The following is a 19210-nucleotide window of genomic DNA, read 5'->3' as shown; positions in this document are numbered from 1 at the left end:
TATGTTAAATCGGCTCATCTTTTATCATTAACTCTGCTGTCATTAGTAGGGTCACTCTCAGTCCACCAAAAATATGCTGCTAGGTACTATAACACTATTAAAGCTCCTAAATTGTCTGTCCTGGATGTCTTTGCTGGCGCTCTGTGACTTTTTTCTGACCCGTCATGGGACATGTCGGATGACCCACATACATCATGGGGAGAAAGACACAACAGCACAACAGTTCTCGGGGAAGGACACTGTAGACTGACAAATCTCTTTAGTGCAAAAAAACTGCAAAAAACATTAAAGACATTAAAAATAACAATGAATCCTTTGTTTACATAGGAGCCAGGATATTGCTTACCTCCTTATATTCAGTTCCAACTGATACATGCAAATGGGTGTCTGTTATGAACAGGTGTGGTATATTAGATGGTGATGTTGACGTGAAGATGATGAAAAGAAGATCTCCGCTGACACTGACTTACTTGTATATAGGAGTTTATTACAAAGTAGTTCAGCATCGGACAAGCACTGCAGTAGCCTGTGAGAGGATCCGAGCCAATATGGATCTCTCTACCTAACAGCTCTAAACACCAGTATATATACATTGGTTGTTTACATGGTTCATAAGAAACATCTGGACCTTCATTCAATGCCTTCACTGTCAAAAGGAAGAAGATGGGTGAGAGGAAACCCTCACCTTTAACCCCTACTAGTCTGGGGGTCACATTCTTGACTCTTATCCTAAACATGAACCCCAAGGGCTAACTTAAACATAGGAAACTCGTAAAAAGTGAAAACATCTGGAAACCCTCAGACATTCCAAAAAGTAAAACATACATAAAACATCCTGTATACTACACAGGCAACCAGACAGCTCATATGAACTTGCTGTACGTCAACATGAGATGCTTTTGTGATTTTAACTGGATATTTAATGTCAAAAATAAAACTATACATTCAAAGTATATAAAAAACTAGATTGCATTTATTAAAACAGCCTTTAAAACTACTTTATTTAAAATGTTTTTAAAAAATGACAAAAATATTTGGATGTAGAAAAATAGAAATATACTGCTGAACTATGCAGTATACAGTTACATTTTTGTGTAAGACATTTTTGTGAAACATTAGGAGTGGTACCTGAAGTCAATGAGTGTGTAAACAAAGTGTAAACAAGTATCTTAAACAGCATAATTTGCTTGACTGTTAAAAGCAAATGTGTGCTGGCAAAATTTCAATTCACTACTTGAATATACAGCACAAAAATACAAAAGAAAGCAAATGAAGAATTTCCCTGAGAATTATTGGACTAAATATTGAAATTTTAGAATCTGTCTCTGTTGTCTGCTTGTCATGTTTGTTTATCTGTGGACGGCTGCGTCTTGTCCTTGTATTTCTTCTGAAACTCCTGGAAGAGGCTAGAGGTGTTGGTGACAGGAGGCGAGTCCAGAGGACAATACTTCTTCTCAGGGCGTGGACACCATGAACCTACAGTGCAGTTCATTCATACATAATTAGAAAAAAACTGTAACCACTGCCCAAATAATGACAAAGGGAAAAAAAACTAAGAGAATTTACATATGCTTTGGTTGTATTTGTTACCTCTTGCCGTCTTGATAGTTTTACTGGAGCTCCTGTACCTTCTTGTTCCTACAACAAAGTCAGACTCATCTAATTAAAAAAAAAAAAAAAAAAAGGGACTCAAGATTTGTTTGAAAACAGGACACTGGCTAAATTTTTCATAAAAACAAAAGCATGACAGAATGTATAAATCACTTGCATTATAGAGAGGTACCTCCATTTTACATATGGAACCTGCCAGATTCTTTGGTTTACTTATCCAGCTAAAGCGACCTTGTCCTTCAAACATATTGTCCTATTGGGAATAATTTAATGTTAACTCAGTTCATCCATGATATGACCAGTTTAGGTATACAGTACTAACACTTTTTTTCCTGCTCCCCACTGTCAATACTTAGGTAAAACACATTTTTCACTATGGGCTAGAGTGTATCCATCCTAAACATGACAGAAATGTCATAAAGAAAAGATTTACACAACAAATTAGAGTATTGAATCAGCATTTTTTACTAATGTGTCTGCTATATTTTGTTGGGGAAAATTGTTTTCTTAGCAGCAACATTGTATAATCTGTCAATTCATAATCATCATGACAGCTGTATATCATTGGATAATACATTTTTTTTCCAATTATAATACATGCTAACTGTGAAAATAATGGTATAAAAAAGAGCTGAGAAAGGTTAAAAGATAGGGAATAACAAGGCTACATAACAGTCAGTAACAGACTGATTGTGGGATGTGAATTATGTTTTGATGCAGATGTGATTGTGTACCAGAGAGTAGTATGTGAAAGTGAGGGAGTGGATATACTTTATGCTCCACAAGGGGAAGAGATGTGTGTGCTTTCAAGGGTTGCCTCAGTTGCTCCTGGGACCAGCTCTGTTTTTTAAATGCTGTTTGGAATATATGTAATAAATCTACTATTCAGATGACTAGTGAACACTGTGGAAGGAGATCTGAGCCCAGCTGTGCTTGGTGAAGCTTCCTCTTCAACAATTACCTTTCTGAGTGGTTGTGAAAAATCCTAAATTGGAGCTTGATGTGAATTTAGCTTTACTTTAAGGTCTGTCCGTACAGATTAACAAATTCTTAGAAATGAGAGCATGAGTATAGCCGCTTCTTCTGTGTAACTCTGTCCACTTTAATGTTTGCCTCAGCAGTACAACTGAACACTGACAACAAAAGGTACCAAAAGATATTTCACTGCCTTACATTGTATCACTCTGCCAATTATTAACATTAGTGTACTCTAATAATCTTGATAGTATGATTTACCTGACATAGGATCAGTGGTTTCCTTTCTCCTGTTTGATCCATCTACAAAGTTGAAGGTGTTGGGTAACACACTGAACCTCAGGACATTCTTCTCTGCTGTGGGCTTGACAGCACAGTATCCACGTTCAGCATCACTTCTCTCTTGATTAGATCTTTTGAGTGAAACCACATTCCTCCTCATATTCTCCTCTCCTAGTTTGAGTCTGTTGGAGAGGGATCTGCTCCTCTTCAGACCCAGGAAACACTTGGTATTTGTGTTCCAGATCCCCATTTCAGAGGAAAGAGGCAACTTCTTGGTCTTGGTGTGGCCAGCCGTTTCAGTTTTCTTGAGACTCACTCCAGATGAAGAAGCAAAGGTACGCTTCTGTGTTTTCAGTTTCCTTGTGTGCTGAATTTTTGTTGGTGGACAACTTCTCCACCATTTTTCATAAATCCTTTGTTTGACTGAACCTTCTGATGTGGGAATACTGGACTTTCTCTTCGGGGGATTGACATTCACAGAGAGAACTTCTGGAGGCCTCTGAACTCCAAATGGAGACACATGAGATGAAACATGGCTCTTTCTGTTCCCAGATACAATGCCCTTACTTTGATGTGCTGAGCCATACAGAACCAGTTCTGCGGTTCTAACATTTGAGGCTGGAGGTTCACTATCAGTAGCATCAACAAAAACCATGTTACATTTTATGTTCTTAAAGACAGACTGTGAAGCTCTGCATTTCTTTAATTTCTTCAGGAATGGAACAACTCGCTCCTGACTGCTCAGTGCCTTCCTCTTTCTTTGTTTACAACTGAGACTGAAAGTTGTTTGGGGGGCAGCCATCGCACTAATTTTAGTTTGTTGTTCTTCCATTCCCAATGACATCTCTGCCATATCTGCTGATGTCAGTTGAACTTGTGCACAATCCTCCTCAGGATCTGATGTGTAGCTTGCAACCTCACTGCTGAGGACCGTTTTGGTTTCTTTCTTGCTATCATCTGAATTGTCTGACTGACTAATTACTACTGAATTAAACTGATCTTGTACACAGTCCTCCTCAGGATCTGATATCGGACAGCAAAAATCTGGGATCTGGTCAGGGATTTCACGTTCAGTGCAGGAGAGATCTTCATTTTCACTGAAGAGTATAATGCTTGACTGGCTATCATTTATGCTTATCAAGGAAATGTTTTCGGTTTCTCTGTCAGAATGTGAGTGAAGTTTCTCATCATCTTCATTTGGGTTGATATCTACACTGAGATTTTTGACCTTCACTTCATTCTCTCCCTCTGTGTCAGAGTGGACTTTACTGATCACACACAGTTCATTTGTTTCTTCCATTGACTCTTCCATTTCAAGGGTCTTGCCATTACAATACTTGCATTTACTCAAAGAAGGGATATCTGACCCAACAATTTTTTCCATCCACCGTGCAATACAGCAAATTTCATCTATTGCAGAGGCTACCTCCTTTTCCACTTTTGAGTCATTCAGTGTGACTTCTCTAACATCAGTTACCTTTTCCTCCACAAAACTCTTCATGACTTCCTTTGACTGACTGTCCGTGGCCATACTTTGTGGCGTTGAACTTTGTATTTGATCGAAGATAACTTTGGCTTCTTCTAGAGGCAAAATTTGGATTTCAAATGAGCAATATGGGTCACTGGAATCGTCACTTTCTGTCTCAGTATGAGAGGAAGTTCGAGTTGATTTAGTTTCAGCGATGGAGGCTTGTTTCTCATCACCTGAGTCAACAGGTTCGAGCTCTGTTTGTGACAAGACTTTGTTTGGCAGATCACTTTCAATAAGTGCAGGGATGCTGTTGACTGTCTCAACGTGATCGGGCTGGTGGTCACTCACAAATGTGTGAAAACGATGCATCAAAGGTGGGAAGCCAAACTCTTTGTCAATGTCATCTACTTGCTCATTGATATTCAACCATGATGATGTGTAGGGCAGTTCTGAATAAACTTCATTATCTTTGAGGACATAGTAGTTTTTGTGTTGCTTCCCAGGGCTTTGTTTTACTTGTGATAGTATGACAGAGTCTGGTGTTACGTGTTTGCTGCAGAATTTAGTAACATCTATGATTAAATCCTTGTAATAGCCTGTCTTGATCTTATTTACCAACAGTTTACTGTTGCCAAACCAAAACATGCTTAATAATTTGTCACACACGGGAATATCTTGTAACTCCATCTGGGCTTTTCTAGCATCCTGAATCAAGTTACGTAATCCATCAATTGTCCATGGGGTTGTTGGGACTGAGGACAGGTCAGAATAACCAGCTAGTGTATCACTTTTGTCCATATCGCCATTTTGACTTGGCGTCTCAGAGGTTACTGACCGTTGAGCAGCTGATGCATGACAGCAGTCTACTTGCAAGTTAGTGGCCAGCTCAGATTCTTTCTCATCTGCACATAACTGTACAGTAACTGCAACAGTACCATCACTGGATGCTGCTGAATGTCTTATTACATATTTGTTGGACTGAATTTGATTTGGGTTTTCAGCCTCTCTGTTCATTTCAACAGTTGGTGAAATAAATTTCTCATGGTTACTAAAAGATGTATTTGTTGCAATGCACTCGTCTGATTGATTGATGGTTTTAGAAGAGGTATGCTTGTTGGCGACCTGGTAGCTTTCTTGTGACAATGGCTGCACAACAGCAACAGCTCTTGTGCCTGTGTGACCAGGATATGAGTGGATGGAGCTGTCATTTTGGTTGACTGATAAAAGCTTTTCAAGCAGATCAGGGCTGTTCATTACAGATGACTGGGTTCTCTGCAATAGCTGCAACAGCTGAGAACCATCACTTGAAGATCCAATTAGGTCTCCCTTTGACATGTTGTTATTTTCAGGAAAAAATGCATTGCCTGCCTCACTTCCATTTTTACCTCCAATTCCAGTTGTTGTGACACAGAAAACATCTGCTACAGAGCTTTGCTGAGGTGGTGCATTTACAATGTGCTGTGCTCTTGACATAACACTTTTGATGGTGTTAGGCAAAGACTGGCCAGAATGCAGAGGTAAGGGCTGGGTGGCATTTGAGTGGTAACCTTCAGCAACAGTTGATGTCACCGGTTGCACAGTTTGATTACACTCCATTGTTCTGGCCTCACTAGGTGAACTAGCATGCACTGGACGACAACCACTGGAGGCAGCAGCACACGACCTGCGTAGACTGTCTGCAATTCTTGCAATTATCTGGGCTCTGAGTGTTTGCTGTTGTGTATCAGCAGCAGGATTTATGGTAGGCTCATGTGTTTCTTGCAAGAAACAGCTGGTTTCATACTGATAGCTATTTGAGTTTGAGTTAATAGAGGAGTTGAGTTGAGCTGAGTATTGCTGAGTTTTCTGACTCATGTTGGAGTTGTGCCAAATCTGTCCATTTGATAATGGATCTGTTGTAATGCTATTCCTTCTGAAAGACTGATAGACAACTTCATTGTAATTTGGTGGGGATGTGGAAGAAGTGACATTTTGTCTGTGATTCTGGTAATGAACAGCCTGTCTGTTTTGTTGAGGGGCAGACACGGATGTGCTGGTGTAAACTGCCTGTTCATATGGAGACGAGGTAGCTGTTGAAATGTGTGCATGATACGGATTAGTCGACTGTCTGTTTACATTTTGATACAAGGTATTCTGGACTCTACAACGTTGGGGATCAGACACAATGTTACCGTCCTCTGTCCTAATTGTTGGTTGCCACTGAGCTGTAACTGGTTGGTTCCAAAGTCCTGACATGTCTTGCTGATGGGACGTAGTCACCATGCTGGGTGGAGCCTGGGTTTTTGATTTCTGAGCAGACTTTTTACAGAAATTACGCATAGTGACAGCCTGAAATTCATTACTGGCTGGCAAACAGCGGTCTCCAGTTCGCATACCTGTCGCGTTGAGGTGGCCAAGAAAGAACTTCAGAAGATGATTCTTCTGATGCCTTCGAACTGGCTGCTGGGAAGAAACTGCCTGATGAGGAACTGCTGAGGTTTTGCAATTTGACATCTGTCTGTTAGAGCAAGCTCCATCTCGAAAGTTGAAATTGGCAATTTGTGGAGGTCGGACTCCCGTGTTCATTGTCCTGTACTGAGACAAGTCATCTGCTGTCCCTGTTTGCGGGTTCCTCATTGTGTCATGGATAAGTGGAACAGAAACTTGTGAAGATTGTGAATGTGGTCCAGCTTGTTGGTGCTGTCCATTCATCCATGCACAAGAATACATTTTTGTCCTCTAGTAAGTCTTGTAGCAGGTTGAAGAGGCAACTTTCCTGAAAGAAGAATTAAAAAATATTAACAGTTGTAAAATGTTAAGTACACAAGTAAAGGAAATTGATGTAGTGGTCTCTCAAACACACACAAGCCTGTTTTCATTGTCCATGTAACTTTAAATTTTTTTAAGACATTACGTTGACCTGTGGGCCCGGGGAGGGAGCAAGACAGCAGAGAAGAGAGGAATGCAACCATTAATGACAGCAAAATGCAGGAAAAACTCTCACACTGGGATGAAATGATTGCACATAAATAACAAACACACACATACACACACACACACATATATATATATATATATATAAACATTTTTGCAGACCAAGCGCACATCCCCATGGCAACAACACCCGCCCAGTGGCAGGGGCCTCCCCCAGCAGGGAGGGTAATTTGCATGATTATCAATTCTATAGTTAATAATTATCATTGGTGGATTTAAGTCTACCAAATCAACACTCTGTGGTACTGCTGAGATGCTGATTTTTGTCAGCTAGTTTCTTTTTTGACTAAAAACAACTAAAATGTCGAGTATATTTGTGGACTAGTAGACTGAAAATAGAAAGGATGTGGTTAACTAAACATGAACTAAACTAACAGGAGGTTTTGATCTCAGGACTCAGACTAAGATTAAATCTGAAAGGAGCTGGAAAAACCAACACTAATATGTGAAGAAGCTGACTGCATCTAACTCATGGACAACTCTAGTGAACTGTTTATAGTCTCCAAATTTTAAATTCACCACCCTCGAGGCATGTATAGTAGCTCATCTGCTGAGGGAGAATGATTGTGATCAGCCAGCCCATATTTTATAATTAGTTTATGAAAGGCAGATTTGTCTATCAGAAGAGTTGAAGGGGGCTTCTTGATAAATGTCGCAAATATATGCTGGAGTCATTCAGTTCTCTATGAAGGTACTTTATTGACAGTGCTGGGTCAAATACAATCAGTTCATGTTGCCAGAAAGACTCAGTAATCAATGATTTTTGGACTCAGGTTATGTTAATGCTCTCAGACTTATTAGGGTCTGCAATGTCACCTAAAGACTGCCTTTGTCTATTTAATGATGATTCATCACTGTCTCTCAATCTGAATCAACATAGGTTACTGTTTGCAGGCTTAACTGCAGCTAAAAAGGCTATACTGTCATTGTGGTATAACCCTAGAAAGAAGAGCTCTCCCCCCTCCCGTACATCTCCACACTGCGGACCACAGGTGTTCCAGCTTTAGTGGTTTGATGAGACAGTTGCTATATATGATTTGCATTATTATTTAATTTCCTCTCAGTCCACTACTGCTTATGTTTTGTTAGTGGATGTCTTGCTTGTTTTTGTTGATGACAGTCATGATTGCTGTGCTGTAAAATTCCTTTTATGACCTTGTTTTTCTTTTCATTATCCTTGCTGCTGATGTGCCCCCCTGTTGTTGTTGTGTGTTTTATTTGTGTCTTTGAAAATAAAAAATGTTGATCACAAAAAATGTTGCCAGAAAGACTGACAAAGGTAAAAAAAAAAAAAAAAAAGTAGATAAGAAGTAACTTTGATAACATGAGTTGATATTCATAAGGCCCTAGTTGCATAAGCGATATAAACATATTTCTGGATCGTGGCTGGACTACTAAACTTGTGGCATATCATGTCATATACAGACCATACACAGGAAACTAGTTCTCAGGTGGCATGTAGTGATCTGTAAAGAGGACATGTTGGATATTGAAGAAACTCAAACTATGTTTCTGAACAGTTTCATTACTCACACAAATTTACATCACTACATTACTATCAAAAGGTGCCTGCAGCTGGGTGACTCTTGCACCACTTTATATCAAAGTATTTACTCAGCTAAGTGTGTAAGTGTTAGGGAGAGGGGCTTTCCTTCCCTCTTCTTTTGTTTCTTGGAGAAAGAGGACATTGAGTGAGGTCTCGGTGTTTCGCTATATTATAGATTATGAAAACAACTACCCTATATATACTGATGTTTAGAGCTGTTAGGGAGCTGTTAGAGAGATCCATATTGGCTCGGAGCCTCTCACAGGCTACCGCGGTGCTTGTTTTGATGCTGAACTTGTGTAACTCTGTAATAAACTTCTATATACAAGCAAGACAGTGTCAGCAGAGATTGCTTCATCATCTTCACATCATCACCATCAAATACACCATATAATAACCACGATCCTCGACAATCGTCGGGAATCGGGAAGTAAGCATGGCTAAATGCCTCCTGATAAACTTGACGTTGTAACTTAAAGAGTAGTTGTAAAATGTTGAGTACACAAGTAAAGAAAATTGATGTAGTGGTCTCTCAAACACACACAAGCCTGTTTTGTCTGTTGTGTCAAGTTACAGACCAGCAGGCCTAGGCCAGGACAAGTTTAGTATGTGTCTTTCACTTTCTCACAATCTTTTTGTGTTGCCAGTCTTTAGGAAACAAACAAGTTAGTTCAAAAATCACTGAAGAATGTCAAAGTCCAAATGTGTGAGTTTATTGAAGTGTCACAGCATTAATATCAATAAACACAAAGAGTACCAGGACTAACTAAAAAGCAACAACTGTCACGAGACAGACAAAAGACAGACTGCCCAGGCTTCTCTGGACCTACAATTTTATACACACAAGGAATCCCCACCTTCATAAAAACCCAAAACATGTTGGGCTTGGATTTAACTGTGTATAGTTCTGTATCCTCTCAGAGCTTATTTATTTTTAACTATGTCTAAACATCATGCTTTCCCAGGAGTCTTGGAGGTTCTGCAAGGCTTTCTGAAATCCCATTATTTCTCGCTTAGCCATCAATACCAGGGCCTCTCTTCTTAATATGGCATTTAGTCTGACGTGCTTGTGTCAGAACTGTCCCTTGCTTTATTAAAAAAAAACATCAAACAGGTTTACCACAACCTCTACGCAGCCTCAATGGGAGCTTCTTCTGATTTTCAACATACAGGATAACAGGATCAATGTTACACTGCATGCAGGTTCAGTCATGGGTATATGTTTCTTTGGCTTTCACTATAATACCACAAAGCCTAGGTAACACATATTGTAAATTCAAAATTACACACTGTTAATCTCTCAAAGAATAATTGGTTTCACACAACTGATCAAAATGATCAAAAGTTACACAGTCAGTGAGGTGCTTTTGCATCAACAGAGCTATTCCCCCAGGCTGCTTATCAATGCTCAAGGAACACATGCTCTGAACCAAATCCCATAATTAGCCTGTTTTTGTGTTCTGAATTTTGTTTGCCTTAAATCTTGGCAGCCCATGTTTCTCATGGGATATTATCTATGGCCAGACACAACCACTTCAGGATACACATGGAAGTAACCTTTTCCTGTTTTTCACAGCCTTATTATTCTTACACAGTTTCTTGGGCCCCCCTCACTAACACTGTCAACCTAAACATGACCCCAATTCCAGACATTCCAAGAGAACAGAACCATACATGGAACTTCAGATATTACAAACCATATTATTGCAGTATATTGTACTTAACATAATGCACACAGTGGGGTTACACCTCTAAGAAGTGATGTTTCTTTAACTACTATAAAGAATAGTCTCCTGGCCGGATGGGCTGGTGGATACCAAAAGATGATAAAATTATACCAAAATCATACAGAGACAAAAACTTTTAGTTATATCACCCACTCCAATGATCTGATACCCTAAGGAGGCCAAATTAATCAGACTGATTTAATTCCCAGGTGGGACATGTCATATACAAGTAAATTCTATTTCAACCTAGATATTAGTTATTTCTACTGTACAAAACTATGACTGAGTTTGGTCAGGTGTTGAAGCCACAGGATCAGTACCTGAGACAGCAGCCCTAACATGTTTTCATTCAAGATAACACAACAAAACAACATGAGGAAAACAACAATACATATTGTGCAAACGTACTATTACCTACCACTGCTAACTACTATTCAAGCCAAAAAAAATAAAACAAATCCATGTGCAGCAGCACAGGAAGGCAAAACTACAAACACAACAGAACAGAAACAGAATTCAAATATACAGGGGGGTCCAAAAATCTGAGACCACTCACAATCTGGTAAAGTTAACACATTAATATATTGTCTCCTCCATCCATTTATCTGTGCCCATTTAAGGGTGTTAGCTTGTGAAGCCTGTCCAACTGTGCATCCAGCATGAGCAAGCATTGCAGAGCTACAGAAAAACATCTTCACACACATATTTACACATAGGCAAGTGTTTCATAATGTTATGGATTCATTCTGTCTTCAATAATTTTTCAGAACATCCACTAATAGATTTGTTGGGAGCCAAACAAACTACTAGGTAACTGTGGCCTGTTTCGCAAGTCTAACACGCTAATGAACATTTAAGGACAAGAGTTGAGAAAATAAAGTTGAGCTGTTAGAAGCATTGTGGAAATTCTGGAGATCTACTGGCCCATCTGACAAGATAATCTACCCACATACACTTTTAAAACTCCATCACCATATCCCATACTTAACTACTCCCAGTGGGATGGGATGTTACTGATTGGTCAATATGCACACATGGGATGCTCTGATAGGTGTGTTAGTGGCTACCGTGTCACTTCAGCACTATTATGCTGAAGGAAAACTCTGAAGTTTTTTTTCTCTGTCCTATCTGTCTCTGGTCTTTTTGCCTCTTCCCAAAAATGGTAATTTCAAATGCATGCTTTCATCCACTTGTCTAAATGATTTCCTTTATGTACTAACCTTAAGTTCAGTTACATGACTCAATGTACTGCTTGATTACAAATATTATGCAGTATATTGATCACATACAAGTAGTATATTGATTAATATGCCGCATACTGATAACATGCCAGTTATGCATTGATTATCCACAATCTTGTTATACAACAGCCTCAGTCAGATTAAGTCACATTAACCCAACATAGACAAAATCTTAGGAGAAGAAGGTGTGGTATAATTTTTCAGTGGACATATAATGTGCTAAAAGTATGAAGATGTTTAGAGGTGTGTTGAAATTAGCCTCAAACAAATAAGCAATGCTGTGAGCTGATGAGTAGTACTGAGAATATGAAAATTATTAACACTCACTATAAGATTCGGAGAAAGAATAATGATGATGTGTGTCAAAGGTCACCATATGAAATAGTTGTTCACTGCATGCAAAGTATATTATGTGAGAGATAAGGTGAGGTATGAGGGTGAATAGTGCAGGGGGTGAAAAGTACAGAGAGATTGTGGAAAATCATGTCTAAGGATTCTTGAAGGCCTGAAGATGTCTAGACAGGCCCAAGAAACTGCCCAGTAACAGTAACGTTCCAGAAAAGAGCTAATGGTATAATTAGATAACCAAGGATGGCCTATAAGCTTAAACAATGTTCTAATGGTGTGATGTTGCAGGCCAATGAAATGATCAAATAGGTGTGGAGAATAATAGTCCTCACACGTATATAACAGGGACACAAACTACTGTTCTTCAGAGTACTTCTGGTGTAGCTTGAATGTACTGGGTTTTTTGCCAGCAATAAAAACTCTGCTCTGCTGCCTTGAACGCTGACTTCTCCTGATGATTTTTTGAAGACCAATTAAAGTTTTTGAGCAGCTGAACAAAGCTAAAGACTTAGATCTTGTAATCTGGGACCTTGGTTTCAAGTCACAACAAAGGCCACTCCATCTTATCTTCACAAATATGCAAAACTCTCCAACCGCATTCTGCATGCAAAGATTGTCTGTTAAACAATTTAGTTTTGTCACAAACTGACATATGCTTTCATTGTGTTGATAGATAATAACTGGAACATTTTCTTAGAATTAAGCAATGGCTCTGCTAGTGTTTACTTGCATGTAGACACTTGTGTGCTCATCATCACACATGTGATACAATGTCAATGACTCAAATGCATGGGGACTCAGTGCCAGTCAGTGGCACCCATGAGATGAAGTGGAGACACACCTTCATGAGCTGCCTATTTTGATATTTTATGACTGGGGTGACTGAGAATTTTACTAAACACACAGCAGGGCACACACATCATCTGATGCTGCTGATTAAATGCTCACCCTTGCCAACAGTCTTTCTCCTGTTTATTGTTCTGCAGCCAAATGACCAGGAATTTTTAACATTATCATGCAGTGCTATTGTGGCTCAGGCATAAAATCTTACGAGCTGTGAGGACCCTATAGGATTTTGTGCTGTTTCTAAACTGTTTTCATGCAAAGTTGTTCCCCATGAGGACAACAAACGGGACTGATATCAGTAGCTGTATAAACTTAACAGCTTGAGGAACTTGGCACAATTTTCATCACGTGCATGAGCGAAACGTTGCATGCATGCATGCATGAGTGTAGTATACAGGATGTCTTATGTATGTGTAGTATACAGGATGTCATATGTATGTTTTTGCCTTTTTGGAATGTCTGAAGGTTTCCAGATGTCTTCACTTCTTATGAGTTTCCTATGTCTGAGTTAGCCCTTGGGGTTTATGTTTAGGATAAGGGTTAAGAATGTGACCCATAGATTAGTAGAGGTTAAAGGTGAGGGTTTCCTCTTATCCATCATCTTCCTCTTTACAATGAAGGCATTGAATGAAGGTCCAGATGTTTCTCATGAACCATGTAAACAACCAATGTATATATACTGGTGTTCAGAGCTGTGAGAGAGAGAGATCCATATTGGCTCGGATCCTCTCACAGGCTACTGCAGTGCTTGTCCGATGCTGAACTACTTTGTAATAAACTTTTATATACAAGTAAGTCAGTGTCAGCGGAGATCTTCTCTTCATCATCTTCACATCGACATCACCACCTAATATACCACATATGTTTTTGCCTTCTTGGAATGTCTGAAGGTTTCCAGATGTTTTCACTTTTTACGAGTTTCCTATGTCTGAGTTAGCCCTTGGGGTTTATGTTTAGGATAAGAGTTAAGAATGTGACCCCTAGACTAGTAGAGGTTAAAGGTGAGGGTTTCCTCTTACCCATCATCTTCCTCTTGACAGTGAAGGCATTGAATAAAGGTCCAGATGTTTCTTATGAACCATGTAAACAACCAATGTATATATACTGGTGTTCAGAGCTGTTAGAGAGAGGGATCCATATTGGCTCGGATCCTCTCACAGGCTACTGCAGTGCTTGTCCGATGCTGAACTACTTTGTAATAAACTTCTATATACAAGTAAGTCAGTGTCAGCGGAGATCTTCTCTTCATCATCTTCACATCGACATCACCACCTAATATACCACATGAGTAATAATAAAATTTTATTGATAATATAAAATAAGAGAATCCTTTATTAGTCCCACAATGGGGAAATTTACAAGGTAACTGTAGTGTCTGAAGGTTCATATATGTTTTTATTCTCTGGGAAAGCCTGAAGTTTCACATGTTTTCTATTTGTTGAGGTCATCCTTAAGTTGTGTAAGTGTGTAAGTGTTAGGGAGAGGGGCTTTCCTTCCCTCTTCTTTTGTTTCTTGGAGAAAGAGGACATTGAGTGAGGTCTGGGTGTTTCGCTATATTATAGATTATGAAAACAACTACCCTATATATACTGGTGTTTAGAGCTGTTAGGAAGAGAGATCCATATTGGCTCGGATCCTCTCACAGGCTACCGCGGTGCTTGTTTTGATGCTGAACTTCTTTGTAATAAACTTTTATATACAAGCAAGACAGTGTCAGCGGAGATCTCTTCATCATCTTCCCATCATCAGCATCAAATACACCACATAATAACCACGATCCTCGACAATCGTCGGGAATCGGGAAGTAAGCATGGCTAAATGCCTCCTGACTTGACGTTGTAACTTAAAGAGCGCTCAGTAAGTTGGGACGACGTAATTTTAAGGCAAAACAGTTCAAATTAGCGAGTAGTTATTAAAAAACGCAAGATTACTTAATTAATATAAGTGTGACTGCGACATATCTTCACACAAAGGTATTGCCACGTGCTGTTTGTCTGTCCACACACCTTTTCTAACACAGCTAGGTAACTTACTTTTTCTCGACGAGCTCCATCTCCATTCAAAGTCCGTGAAGTAAGCAAAGTTCCTCTCTGTGCAGGCGTTCATTCTTCCATGTCTTGGAGGAAACGTCCCTAACAGTAGAAGCGTAGCTCTCCCTGATCGTTGCCTTCTGATAAGTGGGGTTGGTCCTCAACCACAACAAAGTCCTCCTTCTCCTCCTTCTCCTCCTCCTCCACTCCGTTTAATGTGTGACGTCACCAGCAGGAGGAGGACCCGCATGACTGAACGATGAGGACACGCAGGCTCAAGTGAAGGCAACGTCCTTACATGGGCCAGAGGAGTTCAGATCTTCCTCCACATTTTTTACTAAAACTTCTCATTAGTCAGTGAACAACTGTAGCTCTGTAGCTCAGACAGCTCACAGCCAGGGCCAGTATGCTTTTCATAGTAACATACAGTATAATGTAATTAATGTTCACTCAGATTACACACATAAGTAGTTTCTTACACACATGATATATGTATAATATTTTATGATTCTTAACTGAAGCTGAACACCACATCATTGTGTTATACAATGCTCTCTTTGATTAAAAATTAAATATTCTTCTTGTCTTATGTTTGCCTGCTTTATTTTACCCCATGTCACAGAGTGGACGGGAATGATTGAAACAGCAATACAGTGATCTGCCTCCCCCCGGAGGATCAACAGGCATGTACACTAAATCTTCTAAGCGGTCACAGTGTGGTATTTTGACTGTTTGGAAGTTATGCTGGGTTAACCTCTGGGAACAATATTGTTTATGAAGTTGATGGGCACACCAGGTTCTAATTAGAGACAAAATTAAGCCTGCAAAACAGGCTGCATATTTACTAAGAATGTACATTTTCAAGGACAAGCTATTGTATTTGTTAGCATACTCAAATATCGCTTTGGTTTGGGTCTGGAATTCCCATGGAGAACCATCCAGAGATAATGGGTAACATCACACATGTTTTCAGGAATCTCAGGGTCAAACTTATCTCCTTCTCTTTCCTATCACCCTGTGCACAATTGTTAAGCTGCTATTGTGGAAAAAACTTTATTCATCTTGTTGTGAAAACTTCACATTTCATATTATTATTTCATACTATTGTCATATTGTTAAATTAGCATATATTACTATTATTCCTCGAGCCACAATACTGAGTACCCCTTCCACCCACATTGAAAGAGAAGGGAGGAATTTTCCCACAATCTTGTTCCACACTATGGAACTATAGTGCGCTATAGCTACACTGACTCCCTGTGACTGGGGGGTGTTAAAGCTGGTCAACCCTAGGAATGTCAGTGAGGATGGAGAAAAAGAACAAACTGATCCTAGCCCTGCAAGAGAAAAACAAAAGCTGAGTCCTTCTCCCGTTGCTAACAAGCTCTAGAAGTGAAAAATGATGTTCATGGCCATTTGGCAGAAACCTCAGGCACAGGTAGTTGGTTCTATTGTGCTGCTTAAAGGGTACAGAAGAAGGAGGAGTGAGAGAAAGGGAAATCCCTTAAGCGGGAACCCAGGCATTACTTTGTTCCAGGGTCTTTTCAACTCAGACTGCTGAGTTTTTTATACTTTGTTGACTCTGCTAGTTGCAGCTTGGACTGAAAAGATGGAAGAGATTAGTGATAAAATAGTCTCACTCCTTCACAAAAAAATTGAACAGCTCAACATGATAGCCGACTTATGGGTGAATCCCTTACTTTCAGGAGAGTTCTCCTTTGTCGCCGTCGCCCTCCTGCCCAGCCTCCTGAGTGGACTCTGCTCCGCTGCCGTTGCCTCCCTCCCCAGTGCCCAGACCGTCCGCCCGAGGTTTCAGGTTCCCTGGCTCTCCAGCGCCCGGGCCATCTGCCCGAGGTTTCCAGTTCCCCAGCTCTCCAGCCTCCTGGCCGACCTCCTGAGAGGCTTGCTCTCTACTCCCCAGCTCCTTCAGTGTGTATATATGGTCCTGTGTTTCCCCAGTCCTGTGACAGAGTACTGTGGTGTCCCGTGGATGTGTTTGGTCGTGAGTCTTGTTAGGTGTTGTGTGTTCCAGTGTTCTCCCATGTTCCCCAGTGTATCCCTGTGTTCCTTTTTGATTTGTTTTGGACCTCTTGCCTTCTTGGACTTTTTCCTGCACCTTTCGCCAGTGAGTTTTTGTTGGTTTGGCTTTTATTAATAAATCTTTTTTTTTGTCTGCATTTGAGTTCTCATTCCTGTGTCCTCGCCTTCATACTGTGACAGAGAGTAGAGAATTAGAGATCAAGTGTGTGTATTGCCATCTGATAAAAAACATCCCTTCTGCTTTACACATTTTAATCATTAAGATGTTATTCCAGTTCTTTTAGATACTCTGGGGGAAATACATATTCAAAACACCAGCATTTTTTTCATTAAACATATTTCCAATGCAGCTATTAATGTGAAATTTTGACCAGATATTAATATTAATAAAACTACAGTTAAAGAAATCATAACCTTCCAATATCTAAAAAAAAGTCATGTGCAATAAAGTGGAAGAAAAGTATTGAACACACTGAACTGAAAATTATTTAATATTTGGTGGAGACGCCTTTGTTTGCAATGACAGCTTCAAAACACATCCAGTACAAATTAATTTGTCACAGTGTTCAGGTGGGATTTTAGCCCATTCTTTTGCACAGTCTTTCAGTCTGGAAGATTCCTGCGGGCCCAGGCTCTTGATCTTAAATTCCTTCCACAAATGTTTTTTTGGGTTTGATTAGCTGGGCCGTTCCAACACCTTTTTTTTCTTCCTCTGGAACCGACTGACAGTCTCCTGTGCAGTATGTTTTGGATTGTTGTCCTACTGGAAGGTTCACCTGCATCTCAGTCTCATCGTCCTGGTGGATGGCGATATTCTCAAGGGATTCCCTCTACATGGCTCCATTCATCTTCCATTCAATCATTTGGATATTGTTAGTACCATGAGAAGAGAAGAAACCCCATAACATGATGCTTCCACATCCAAACTTCACTGTAGGTACAGTATTTATATGGTGCAGGGATGCAGAGCCATTTCTCCTCCAAACATTGTGTCATCTTGTGGCCAGAAAGTTTCATTTTCATCTCGTCTGACCACACTACACTCTCCCAGTAATCTACAGGCTACAGGCTTGTGTAAGATAGATAACACTTTATTAATCCCACTTCTGGAAATTCACGTTACAGTAGCAATAGACAAGAGTGACAAAAATAGAAAAAAGATGAAAAAAATATAATATAAAAAAGACACAGATGGGTAAGAAAAAATTAAGTGCAGCAAGCAGCATAAAAAAACTCTATAGAAACATAAATGTGCAGTTTGTAATATAGAAAAATGGTGATAATCAGTGAGGTAGATGAAGAAGTATGTGCAAATAAAGTGACCAGAAAGTGGAGTCCAGAGTGCAGGTTTATTGTTGGGTCAGACTGGTGTTGTACAATCTGATGGCTGTTGGAATGAATGACCTGCGGTAGCGCCCCTTCTTGCACTGCAGATGCAGCAGTCTGTTACTGAAGGACAGCACTGTACCTTGTGGAGCCCCTGTGCTGCAGACCACCACATCAGACACACAGTCATGAAGCCTCACATACTGTGGTCTGTTGGTGAGGTAGTCGGTGGTCCAAGCAGCCAGGCTACAGTCCACTCCAGCTCCTTCCAGCTTCCCCCTGAGCAGAGATGGTTGGATGGTGTTGAATGCACTGGAGAAGTCAAAGAACATGACACTCACAGTGCTCCCAGTGTTCTCTAGTTGTGAAAGGCATCTGTGCAGCAGGTAAATGCCAGGTCTGTAAGCAAACTGCAGGGGATCCATCACTTCGCTCACCAGGTGTTGGAGGTGGCTCAGGATGATCCTCTCCATTGTCTTCATCAGGTGAGAGATTAGGATTACTGGCCTGAAGTGTTTCAGGCTCACTGGGATGCGCAGTCTTTGGAACTGGGACCACACAGGATGTTTTCCACAGGAGCGGAACCAGTCACACCTGTTAACGGCAGCTCTCCTCTTAAAGATCTTTGCACTTGGTATGGTGCTAGGAAATTATTTAGTGACTTTGTAAGCCCCAAGGGTCTGTTAATTTGAGAAGCTGAAATAACCTTTAAGAACCTTATGATGTTTTACACACTATGACCTAGTATTTTACTTTTCAAGACAAGCACTGTGGCAGCTTGTGAGAGGATCCAA

General features: G+C 40.1%; 1 protein-coding gene across 3 annotated transcripts; it reads right to left on the bottom strand.

Moving 5' to 3' along the window:
• Positions 1-466: 466 nt before the first annotated feature.
• Positions 467-15482, bottom strand: si:ch211-106e7.2 (uncharacterized). 3 transcript variants are annotated; one of them, XM_018664354.2, is made up of 4 exons: positions 15054-15397; positions 2848-7094; positions 1591-1638; positions 467-1476 (listed from the first exon to the last, which is right to left on the bottom strand). In XM_018664354.2, the coding sequence occupies exons 2-4, from the start codon at positions 7046-7048 to the stop codon at positions 1340-1342; spliced, it is 4386 nt and encodes a 1461-aa protein (XP_018519870.1). In that variant the 5' UTR covers positions 7049-7094; positions 15054-15397; the 3' UTR covers positions 467-1339. The 3 variants fall into 3 exon arrangements, with proteins under 3 accessions (XP_018519870.1, XP_018519869.1, XP_050929471.1); XM_018664353.2 differs by having other exon boundaries at positions 1591-1659; positions 15054-15391; XM_051073514.1 differs by lacking the exons at positions 467-1476; positions 1591-1638 and adding an exon at positions 1667-1864 and having other exon boundaries at positions 15054-15482.
• Between the last annotated feature and the right edge of the window lie 3728 nt (positions 15483-19210).

Source organism: Lates calcarifer, linkage group LG10 (genome assembly GCF_001640805.2).
Source record: "Lates calcarifer isolate ASB-BC8 linkage group LG10, TLL_Latcal_v3, whole genome shotgun sequence".
In the NCBI taxonomy this organism is placed as follows: domain Eukaryota; kingdom Metazoa; phylum Chordata; class Actinopteri; family Centropomidae; genus Lates; species Lates calcarifer.
This window is presented reverse-complemented; position numbering and strand designations above follow the sequence as displayed.